At 48.7% G+C, this 12,170-nt stretch overlaps 1 protein-coding gene across 1 annotated transcript in view; it reads left to right on the forward strand.

The window, feature by feature from the left end:
* The window catches only part of LOC144681411 (plexin-A1-like), a 66,745-nt gene that overhangs the window by 32,895 nt on the left and 21,680 nt on the right, over positions 1–12,170 (forward strand). Inside the window, exons 6-9 of the mRNA XM_078543005.1 lie at positions 5,038–5,184; positions 7,010–7,169; positions 8,433–8,536; positions 9,567–9,663. Of these exons, the coding sequence (XP_078399131.1) occupies positions 5,038–5,184; positions 7,010–7,169; positions 8,433–8,536; positions 9,567–9,663 (508 nt within the window). The remainder of the gene's footprint in view (positions 1–5,037; positions 5,185–7,009; positions 7,170–8,432; positions 8,537–9,566; positions 9,664–12,170) is intronic.

Here is a 12,170-nt window from a genome sequence, read left to right on the forward strand (position 1 = left end):
TCAGTCTCCACGGAACTGTACCCCAGTGAGAGTCAGTGCCCATGGAAATGTACCCCAGTGAGAGTCAGTGCCCATGGAACTGTACCCCAGTGAGAGTCAGTCTCCACGGAACTGTACCCCAGTGAGAGTCAGTGCCCAGGGAACTGTACCCCAGTGGGAGTCAGTGCCCAGGGAACTGTACCCAAGTGGGAGTCAGTGCCCACGGAACTGTACCCCAGTGAGAGTCAGTGCCCAGGGAACTGTACCCCAGTGGGAGTCAGTGCCCAGGGAACTGTACCCAAGTGGGAGTCAGTGCCCACGGAACTGTACCCCAGTGAGAGTCAGTGCCCACGGAACTGTACCCAAGTGGGAGTCAGTGCCCACGGAACTGTACCCAAGTGAGAGTCAGTGCCCACAAAACTGTATCTGTGAGAGTTAATGCCCACTGAATTGTATCCCAACAGGAGGCAGGATACGAGATTCACTTAATAATCAGCAGGGTACTGCAACTGAGAAGATGGTATGATTGGTATTCTGGAAGGATAAGATGAAACCAGGCAAAGTTGCATCTTCATCCACGCAAATCTTGCGATTTAGTGAGCAGAATTTGAGCAGCTCACCCCGGGAAAGCTGTTGTTTGACGTCCATTCTGCTCCTCTGAGTTTCTCCATCGGTGTCTATCTTACCCAACAATTGCAGATGAAAATGTTTGCTGCTTTTTTTTTTTTCATTTTGAAGATGTACGGGCCTCCTGAATAGAGGTTGGCAGACAAGCGAAAGAGTGAGATTCAGGGGCACCAGATCTTCTTGGGAACCCTTCACGTTGCCCCCTGTGGAACGTGGTCTTCAGCGAGCGGAATGGAGTTTTTCTTTTGTCCTTTAAAAACCATCTTTCTGGTTTCTGATTAACATTGCTTGCCTCAGTCACCATGGCAACTGTGATTCATGGATTCCCTCCTTTGAACTGTGAGATCGATTGCCTCAGGTTTTTGGGTTAGCGTGTGGGTACATTTGCCCGAATGTTGCTCGGAAGCAGCACAGTTCCACGGCGCCTGGTATCAAACCTTCCTTTTCTGTTTTATTTTCTTTTTTATGTACTTTTTTTTTAAACTGACAGGTTTTTTTTTTCTGGGAATCTCTCTTGTTTTCTCCTTGTGCTGGTGGTAGAGTTACCAAATCTGATTGGACGTATTCGTGGAGTTTTCATCGCTCCCTGCTTCCGCCATTGGTTGCCTCACCTGTCCATCTTCCTGGTTTCCCCACCTTCTGTTACTGATTGGACAACGGGCGGGCTCCTCGCCACCTGATTGGATGACTCTTTACTGTCCATCAAACAGCCTTTCTTCCCCCCCCCCCTCCCCCCCCAACCTGCTTCCACCTGTAAGCAAATCTCCAATATTTCTAAAACTAATGAACAAAATAACATCATTTGATTTTTAAAGTCACCTATGATTCTCCTCCTGGGCCTTTTTGCTGGCAGCAGTGTCCTGGCGGTGAATCTACATGCACCAAAAAGAGAGACATTTTGCTGAAGCTTTTCATCTTGCGCTCATCAGGACAAGCACAAGAATACCAAATTTCAAACGATCACCACAATTTATACCGCAGGAGGGAAAAAGGGTGCTGATTGGCTGGCGAGGAGCCATCTTCACATGAAGAGTTGAGGTGGTCTTCCAAAGGCCCTGCCTAACATTCACTCCTCAACTTACACCAACGAAACAACTGGCTTATCCCTCCCATTCGCTGTTGGTGGGACCTGGCTATGCACATTGTCAACGGAATTTGCAACACAAAAGGAGGCCATTCGGCCGATCATTTCTGTGCCGGCTCTTTGACGCCCATCGGGTGATGGCTAGAATTCTACCTGGGCCACTGTCCTTCAACACCTTTCCTGAATTCCTTGACATCTGTTCCTGCTTACGCCCCACGTTGATTGTGCCTCCCTGCCTTCCCCGACAGTATCTGATTTCCCCTTTTCTTCTCGCCCTCCGAATTCATCCGGCCCTCCATGTGATGAATGTTGTAGAAACAGAAGTTGCGTTTCTGTCACTGCAGCATTGCAAGCTGTGTGGCTACTGATGTGATTCTACACCGCTCGGGCAGGGAAGGTGGTCAGTGCCCAGTTTGCCAGGCCTCAGATAATTGGCTGAAAGAAGCTACGACATCAGGATATTCCCCCCCCCACCCCCCCACCCCCCCCGCAACCCTTCCTCACCCGACTGACTTTAATGAAGTCAAATTCACAGATTAAAGATAATTTTTGAGACAAGCGTGGTGTCGGAGGTCCTGGCTGTGATGTATGTGTGTTGAAGCTCGTTAGCAGCTGTCTGTTTAATTATCAGAGATGATAAGGAGATGTTAACAGCATATGGTGAGCGGAGGATTGTTAGTGCTCTCAATTGGAGCAAGCACAGGAGAGGCAAAATGAGGCACGTAGGATTACCAGGAACAATCATGTGACTGTAACATGAATTAACAATATGAAGCCTGGTTCTCCATCCAAGCTACTTTGGGCCAAGTGAGTTGTTCCCTCCTCCACTTTGTTTTTCTACTGTTTGATGCTCATCAAAGTTTTTCAGTGTTTTGTTCAGTAAAGATGCCTGTTAGTCTCTGAAAGCTGTTTGCTATTTGCTCGACTCTATGACAATAATTGTGGAGAATATATTCTTGCTCACTGAACTGCTTGCTATGTAAAGCCTTTCATCCTACTTCACCTATTGTGCTTATTCATGGCCTCACTGCTTCTATGTCCTCTTTGCTTTGTTTATGTATCTCTCTGCCTATTCCCAATTTTCCTCATTCTGATTCCTCGCGTTCTTCCATCTGCGAAACACATTTTTGCTTCTTCTTTCTCTCTTTCCCCCTCTCCCTCCCTCTTTCTTTTCTCCTTCCCTCTTCTCTTCCTGCAACTGCGTCCCCAACCCTCTCTTTTTCTGTTTTTCTTTCTGTCTGTGAGAGTGGGGATGTACAGGAGGAGAGAGTGCTGCATCTATTGAAGTATTTGAGCAAGGGTTTGTGGAAAAGACTGCTCTTGGATTCTTACTGCAGTCCCGATGGGGGGGGGGTCGGACAAATTCCTTCACGCTCAGCTACGATGCCAGTAGAGTTCAGGGGCTATGCTGCCAGTGATGGGGGCAAAAACCACATGTGCCTTTGGGGAAGGCAGGGGAAAATATGAGCTATCCACAATTTCTCCTTCATGAGTGTCAATCCTCCCAACGATTGCGACTCTGGAGAAAGACACCCCGAATTCCAGCCTCCTCTAAGAACCGGTTGCCATGACAGCAAGTGAGGACCAACATGAAGCTAGTCCCAGACCCACTACCATTCACAAATTCAAGGCAAGGTTGATGTTTCTCTTTGGTGTATTCCTCATGTTTCTTCCCTGATGAAGTTAACTCCACGCTCCATGGTAGGGAGCCCATTGGCACAGGATATATTCCAGGCCCATTGGCACAGGGCATATTCCAGAATTTTACCCAAGTAGCATTAATCACATTTGATGGTGCGTGTGGGCAGATTCACCTCATGGAGGGCCCATGTAGCAATATGGTTAATAACCCACATTGCTGTGGGTCTAGAGCCACATGAAGGTCAGACCGGGTAAGGCCAGCAGGTTTCCTTCTCTATAGGACATTAGTGAACCAGGTGGGTTTTTATGACAATTCATCGTCACCATGGAACCTGGAACTATAAATCTGGCATCAGCGAAAGTAACCTCAAAGATGTTGGTTTTAGGGCAAGCAATCTGCCATCCTTATCTGGCCCAATCTATGAGTGACCCCAGTGGTTGACATTTAATGGCCCTCTGTAGCTCACCAAGCCACTCCGACCCAAAAGAAGGCCCACCAACACCTTCTTGGGGTAAGAACAGAAGAATTAAGAGAGCGAGTAGACCATGGAGCCCCTGGAGTCTGCTTCATCTTTCATGGCTGGTTAACCTCAAATCTTCTTTCCTGCCCCCATCCCCAGATCTGTAACTAGGGGATGGACTGTAAATGCCAACCTTGCCAGTGACACCACCATTCCCAAGACTGAATCTTTTTTCAGAGAAAACTACTTAACAGCAAGTTCTTTTTCCCTTTATTATTTCATGGGATGTGGGTATTGCTGGCAAGGTCAGCACTTGTTGCCCATCCCTAATTGCCCTTAAATTGAGTGGCTTGCTAGACCATTTCAGAGCACAGTAAAGAGTCTGTGTAAACACAGCAGATTCCCTTCATTAGTGAGCCAGGTGGGTTTTTACAACAATCGATGATAGTTGTCACGGTCACCATTACTGAGACTAGCTTCATATTCCAGACTTACTAATTGAATTTAAATTCCACCAGTTGCCGTGGTGGGATTTGAACCCATGTCCCCAGACCATTAGCCCAGGCCTCTGGGCCAGACCATTAGCCCGGGCCTCTGGGCCAGACCATTAGCCCGGGCCTCTGGGCCATACCATTAGCCTGGGCCTCTGGGCCATACCATTAGCCTGGGCCTCTGGGCCAGACCATTAGCCTGGGCCTCTGGGCCAGACCATTAGCCTGGGCCTCTGGGCCAGACCATTAGCCTGGGCCTCTGGGCCAGACCATTAGCCTGGGCCTCTGGGCCAGACCATTAGCCTGGGCCTCTGGGCCAGACCATTAGCCCGGGCCTCTGGGCCAGACCATTAGCCTGGGCCTCTGGATTACAAGTCCGGTGACATTACCACCACGCTACCATCTCTCTAAACCTGCCATCTATGATTCAATGTTGTCTTCATTTTACACTGGACTCCAGCATCTCCAATGGTTGAGGGGAGGTTAACTGCAGAGTGAGCAGGAGCCAGTTTGCCCCTTCCTCCCCTCCGTTAACCCCGGGGAGTCCCTTGAAGCCGGCTGCAGTGCCCCCTGGACTGAGCTCAGTTAACCCTGCGATGGAACCCGTAGCCCTGTCCGGTAAGGGCCAGCAATATTAGTTCTTGCTTGGCGCTAACAGGGGTGTTGCCAGTCTCCGCACGAAACGGGGTTGGGGCACCGAGAGACCAGGAGAGGTGGGGCTCACTCTTTCCCGTTGTTGCTTTGTGCTGTGTAGGAATGTGCCGGGGAGCCACTCTTCATGCTGTACTGCGCCATCAAGCAGCAAATGGAGAAAGGGCCCATCGACGCCATCACTGGGGAGGCTCGCTACTCTCTGAGTGAGGACAAGCTCATCCGTCAGCAGATTGACTACAAGACAGTGGTAAGTGCCTTTGACCGGGGCTTCCCTAACCTTTCCTGGTGTGACTCCAGCTTTAATGCCTCAGAAATTGATTTGACCCTGGGGGGCGGGGTGAGGTCACATCAGCTCCGAAGGTGAAGAGGGGTTTTAGCTCCCGAGTGGGAGAAGCTCATCGTGATGGGAATTGTTTTAACTGCCAGGGCTTAAGAAAAAAACAAACATCTACTTTTTGACAGGCTTTATTTTGCAGCAGCAGCAGTATGTCCTCAATCTGTCCCATTAGGGCCACGCCCACTGATCAGAAACACGAGCGAGGACTTAAAAGCGGCCTCGCAGCTGTTAGCGCTCAGCCTGAACTCCACGGCAGCCTTTGCTGTGCCGGAGCTCACTACCCCCAAAATCTCGGTTTGGGGGGACCCCAGCGGCCTGGACCTTCTCAGTCGTGGACACTGGGAGAGCTGCCTCGGCCTGTCAGAAGACTGGGTGCTTTTTCATCCATCAACGCCAATGTTCCTCATCGCCCAAAGGGAAAATCCTAGAACATTCCAAACTTGGCATTTAACGTTACCACGCTCATCCCTCATGCCCATCTCGCCACTTCCTGTGCCAAGGTGATACATGAGCTGCAACATCTGTCGAGCTCAGTTAATATTCAATTCGGATTCCAAATTCCAAGCCCATCCATGGTGGAAAACCAGCGGGATGGTCTGTTTAACTCCTTTTTTTTAAGCTGGAAGATTTATTTTGTGCCTTGTCCTGGATGTTTAAAAATTAATTTCACCCTCTCATGTTCTCGGTGTTTTGCCAACTCGCTTCCCGGTTCCTTTCTCTCCCCACCCCCCGGCTCCCCCCTCTGTCCCCCACCCCCCCGACCCCCATCTCTCCTGAGCCTCTCCCACACCCCCCCCTCTCCCCTCCTCCTATCAACCCCACCCTACGGGTTGAGATGAAGAGTCTCACCTCCTCTTCTGTAACTCCCTGCTGGTTGATTACCGCAAGCTCCAAATTGGGGGTCATCGTAGAATCAGCAACAAGTTGCATTTATATAGCGCCTTTGGTGTGGCAAATCGTCCGGCGGCGCTTCACAGAGGCCACGGTCAAACAGAATTTGACAGCGAGCCACAGGAGAGATTAGGACCGGTGACTAAAAGTACATTTTACTGCCTCGGGATATCCGATACAGCCCTTTACAGGCAATGCTACTGAAGTGTACTCACTGATGAAATGTCAGAAATAGGGGCAGCCAATTTGCGCACAGCAAGCTCCCACAATCAGCAATGTGAAAATGACCAGATAACCTGTTTTAGTTGAGGGTTGACTGTTGTTGGCCCTGGACACCAGGACTGAGCAACCCCCCACCCCCACCCCACAACGCCCATGCTTGACTCTTCTGTGAATAGTGGCCACGGGATCTTTTACTGATCTTGCAGATGGGGGCCTCAGTTTAACATCTCAAACAAAAGGACGTGCGGCCTGTTTCCCAGCACAAGTGCCGGAATGGGGGTCATTGATTGCACCCTGTAGGAACAAAGATTCTCCCACACTCAATGAAGTCCAGGAAAAGCGGCAGCCAATTCTTGCACAGCAAGATCCCACGATCAGCGATGTGATAAATGACCTGATAATCCGGATTTTGAGATGTCAGTTGAGTGGGGGTGGGGGGGTGGGTAAATGTTGGCCCCGGGGCCCTAATTCCGAGGAGGCGGTTTTGCGCGGAGCGGTCAGACGCAGAGAGAGGGCACTCTTGAGAGGCCCAATGGTGCCGCTTTTGCGAGTGCCCTCCCTCTGTTTCCGCGGGGGGTGGGGGCACCGACGGCATGTGGATCACATCTGCTTTCTTCGACAGACCCTGAACTGCGTGAACCCTGAGAACGAGAACGCCCCCGAGATCCCTGTCAAAGTGCTGAACTGCGACACTGTCATGCAAGTGAAGGATAAGTTATTGGATGCGTGCTACAAAGGCGTCCCCTACTCACAGCGTCCCAAGGCAGCAGACATGGACCTCGGTAAGAGCCTGCGTTGATAAGCTGGCGCGGAGAAGGGGCAAAGGGCTCACGCTGAAGAAACGGAGAAATCTTTCAAATAATAGCGCCCACAATAAATAATTTTTGTCCTTAAATTGCACCTCGTGGCATTTCCCATAAACTGCCTCCTGCACATTTAGGTTTTAACGTTTTTTTTGTTTGCAATGTCGCTGGAAGTGTAAGCTGGTAACTGCGCAGTGGCAATAACTAGGCCTCTGGGCCTTGGTGAGCAACAGGATCAACAGCTTATCTCAGCAGCCTGTCTCCCATCTTTAAATAATAACATTAAAAGGCTGAGGAATAAACCAAGGAAGGACAGGGAAGGGTGGGGTGAATTCAGTGTCAAATCAGTTACAGAAAGAAAGAAAGATTGGATTAAGAGACAGAGAAAAAAGAAACACAAATGAAAATGAAGAAACATACGCGAAAAGCAAAAGAAAAATTGACATTTTAAAAATCTCCAGCAACAATTGACTTTGTGCAGGAATGAGACTCCACACTTCGGGGCACAGGCAGGAAGGGCCGAATGGCCTCCTTCTCTGCTGCATTATTCTACGATTGATCACCTTCTGCAGTTGATGACCTTCGTTAACAATTATCAGGCCTTTAAAATGGTACTTACGCTGTTAATTACTAGACTTAGCTTTCCACACTTAGTTTAATGGGCAATTAATACTCAAATGTGTCAGCTTCATGGAACTCACTAGGAGGTTGGCGGCAAGATGCTGTTTTGGAGACGCTCATGGTGGAGTGACTCAAACCGCCCAGCAATTTGTGGTGATTTGCAATCCACAGGGTTTCTACTCGCTGCACGTTGACAGCTGATTTACACATTAATAAGGGGGATTGCCGGTCAGACATCGTTCTTGTTTTGTCAGCAAAATCTGGGCCTTCGCCTGGACGTGCAAAGCAAAAAAGCCAGCCTCATTCCCTAGACCTCCTCATGGCTAAACAGTGACCCCTGCTGGAAAGCACGCATGCAGTGATTTACAATGACGAGAGGACGAGGGGGAGTGGGTATGGTGCCTCATGCAGTCAAATAGCTGGCCTGCTTGCGCTCGCTGTCTTAAAAACGGAGACTTGAGCAAGGTGCCTGTATCACACTTAGCCAACAGCCTCCTCTTTCTCAGAAGGATTAAAAGCGGGGACGGTGGGGTTGGGCAAGTGAAGTTATCTGTGGAAGCGGCGAAACCTTGAGGCAGGCGTTGGATAGAGTGCGATGACCTTTTCTTTCCTCTCCCTCAGAATGGCGGCAGGGGAGAATTGCACGAATAATTCTCCAGGACGAAGATGTGACGACCAAGATAGATAACGACTGGAAACGTTTGAATACACTGGCACACTACCAGGTATTGATCTGAGGGAAGTGCGCAGGTGAATTAGCAATCCTCATACCGCCTGAAATCCCGCCCCACACTTGTATCTAACCAGAAAGAAAGCCTTAGCAAGATATTTGTAACCTTCGTTGCCGCTTGCAGGCGCCACAAAACGATTCCGTTAAATCGCAGGAGGAGAGAGGCACGAGTCATCGGAACTATTTCTACTGGAGCAGAGAAGGCTAAAAGGAGATTTAGTGGAGGTTTTTTTTAAAAATGCTGATGGGTTTTGGTAGCGTCATGTAGAGTTGGTGAACAGGGGAGTCACAGATTTGAAATCGTTGCTGAGGTGAGGGGAGAGATATCGGGAGATAAAAGAGAGAAGAGAAACAAAGCCGTGCTTTTATACAGCGCTTTTCACAACCACCGGATGTCTCAAAGCGCTTTACAGTCAGTGAAGTACCTTTTAAAGTGTGGTCACTGCCGCAGTGTAGGCAGCACAGCAGCCAATTCAGTGCACAGCAAGCTCCCACGAACAATAGTGTGATGATGACCAGATAACCTGTCGTTGTGATGTTGACTGAGGGATGGATGTTGGCGCCAGGACACCGGGGAGAACTCCCCTGCTCTTCTTCAGAATAGTGCCACGGGATCTTTTACACCCACCTGAGCAGAGAGATGGGGCCTCTGTTTAATGGCTTCATCTGAAAGACCGCACCTCTGACAGTGCAGCACTCCCTCAGTACTGCACTGGAGTGTCAGTGTAGGTTTTTGATCTTATAGCCTGGAATGCTTTGCTACGAGTAATGGTGGGGGGCAAGAGGCCACTGTATCGCTTCGGGTCGAATTGGTTAAATATTTGAAGCAGGTGAAGATACAGGACAGCGGGGAGTGAGCTGGGCTGTGGGATTAGTTTTGGACCTCTCTGACAAAGCGCGGGCAGTGACACGATGGGCCTAATGGCTGTCTTCTGTGCTGCAGCCTGAGACGACGGTGCTGGACAATTTTTTTTTTCCCCTTCCTTCTCTCGTTCAGTCTAACTTTTTAACTCTGCTTCTCCTAGGTGACAGATGGATCTTTGATAGCACTTGTACCGAAACAAACCTCAGCCTACAATATCTCCAATTCCTCCACATTCACCAAATCTCTCAGCCGCTATGGTAAGTCTGGCACAGATCGGTATCGCTGTTTGATTGATGATAACCCAACGTTCCTAGGTTACATTGTCCCTTCACCAGCACTACAGAGAGTGCAAGTACCCAAATCCCTAAACGCAGTGACACAGATTAATAGGGCCCTTAGAAAAAAACAAACCAAGCACTAGGGCTTATTCTTTTGTAGGGGGATAGATTTGAAGAGTAGGAAGTGTTGGTAAGGTTGTATTGAACCTTGATCAAACCACACCTGCAGTGTTCTGTACAATTCTAGTTGCCATATTATTAAAAAGATTTACAGGGACGATGCCAGGAATGTGAGGGTCTATCTAGCAGGAGGGGATGTAAAGGCTGGATCTCTTCTCTCTTAAAAGGAGAAGGCTGAGGGGTGACCTAGTGGAGTTCTTTAAAATGATGAAAGGTTTTGACTGAGTGGATACAGAGAGAATGTTTCCTCTTGAGGGGAAGAGCATAACTGGAGGCCATCGATTATAAGAAAATCACTAAGAAATCCAATCGGGAATTCAGGAGAAACTTCTTTACCCAGAGAGTGGTGAGAACGTGGAACTTGCTCCCACCGGGAGTGGTTGATGTGAATGTTTTCGATGCATTTTAAGGGGAGACTAGATAAGTATATGAGCGAGAAGGGGGTAGAGGGTAACGATGGTAGATTTAGATGAGGAAGGATGGGAAGGGACTCGAATGGAGCATAAACACCAGCATGGACTGGTTGGGCCAAATGGCCTGTTTCTGTATCATATCCCCTGTGTAATCCTGTGGAACCATGTGAATAACACCTGATAGGATATTCCAACATGAACTAAGTGGTGGCAGGTGAAAACCTTCATTGACCCTGATCGGTTCTTTATTTCTGGTTTAGTTACTTCTGCCATATACCAGCCAGGTTATGTTCTCAAGGTAGCCCAGACATGATTTAAATGCAGTCTTTGGTTAATCACTCAATCAGTGTCTGTCTTATGTCTTTAACCTTCATCCCAGTCATGTCATGTGGAATACTGTCCCTCATGCAGAAGTTGAAATGCAGAGTAAACCAGAAGTGTTGAAGCATTCACAAGGTCATTGATTTTTGTCCAGGATCATAGTTTAAACGTCCATCGATTTCTCTCCCCCCCATCCCTCACCCCCTCCCACCCGCCACTTGTACCTGAAGCTCAGCTCCAACATCGCAGAGCTACAGAGGCCCAGAGATACAGTAAAAAAAAACATGTTTGCTGAGCATGAGAGGAGGGCGTTAAGAATACCACTTCATTAGACCATAGATCTGGTGGTTGTACCCTAGCGTGATCTCTGGGATCGTTCTGTGCTCTCAGCAGGAGAAGGCAACATCTTGCATTTATATAGCACCTTTAACTTCGTAGAACATTCCGGGGTGATTCACAGAAGCGTAACCAGACGTAAGTTGATAACCGAGTCAAAGACTGAGACATTAGGACAAAGAGGTAGCTATTAATGAATAAGTTATAGGAGGAAAGAGGGGCAGAGAAGTCTAGGGAGGAACTTCCAGAGCTTTGGGCCCAGGCAGCTGAAGGCACAGCCGCCAATAACACAGGGCAGAAACTGGGGAATGCAAAAGAGCCTAAAATTGGAGGAGCACAGTTTCCTTGGGGTAGAATTTTCAGCTGGGCATGCGGGTGCATGCCCGACATGCTCGAGTGTGAAATATCGAGTGCGATGACGTCGGGCGAGGGTCCCGATGTCATTGCGCGCTCGCACGATATTTCAGTCGGTGGGCGCGCGCAAGAGTCGGAAGCACGCCCATCAACAATTAGGAGGCCTATTAAGGCCATTAAAGCAGCAACTGATGGCGATTTTTTTAGCTGCCCGTCCAATGTTATGGTTGGCGGGCGGGCGAATCTGCCAGGCGGACTTTGCCTTTTTGGTGAAACCTCATCCCAAGGTCGGGGGATTGAGGTTCCTGCTATTAATTTGAAAAAAAAAAATGTTTGGACAGGATTTTCATCACCTGAATGAATCTGATGTGTGGACATTTTTTTTCTGCAGTTTCAAATCTTTATTGATTGGTTTTTAAATTCTTCAGCTCAGTTAATTGGCCAGCCAGCGCGAACGAAATCGCGATTGAGGGGGTCCGATTGTAGTCGGTGGTCCGTTCCCCGGAAGCTCCCGGGCCCACAGACCCGAAAATTCGACCCTTGGGGTAGAATTGGAGTAGTCAGGGAAAGGCTCTGGTTACAGAGATTGCTGAGACGTTGGTGGAAGGTTGAGGTTTGACTTACACAGGGAGCCTTGTCACTCTGACCTCCATTCTGGGTGTTACTGTTACGTTAATTGCATTGTTAGGCTTAAGGGTGAACAAATAAAGGGCAAGTATAGTGTTCAACAACTTCAGACCATGAACTCTGTCCTCCAGTTTGATATATTTTTATATTTTTTTCCAACTCCCTCCCCCTGCAAGAGCTAGTCTGTAACTTCTACTCATGTTTTGCTTCTAGAAAGGACTGACCCTTGTTCTACTATTAACACATTCTGCTTAT

Source organism: Cetorhinus maximus, chromosome 6 (genome assembly GCF_964194155.1).
Source record: "Cetorhinus maximus chromosome 6, sCetMax3.hap1.1, whole genome shotgun sequence".
In the NCBI taxonomy this organism is placed as follows: Eukaryota; Metazoa; Chordata; class Chondrichthyes; order Lamniformes; family Cetorhinidae; genus Cetorhinus; species Cetorhinus maximus.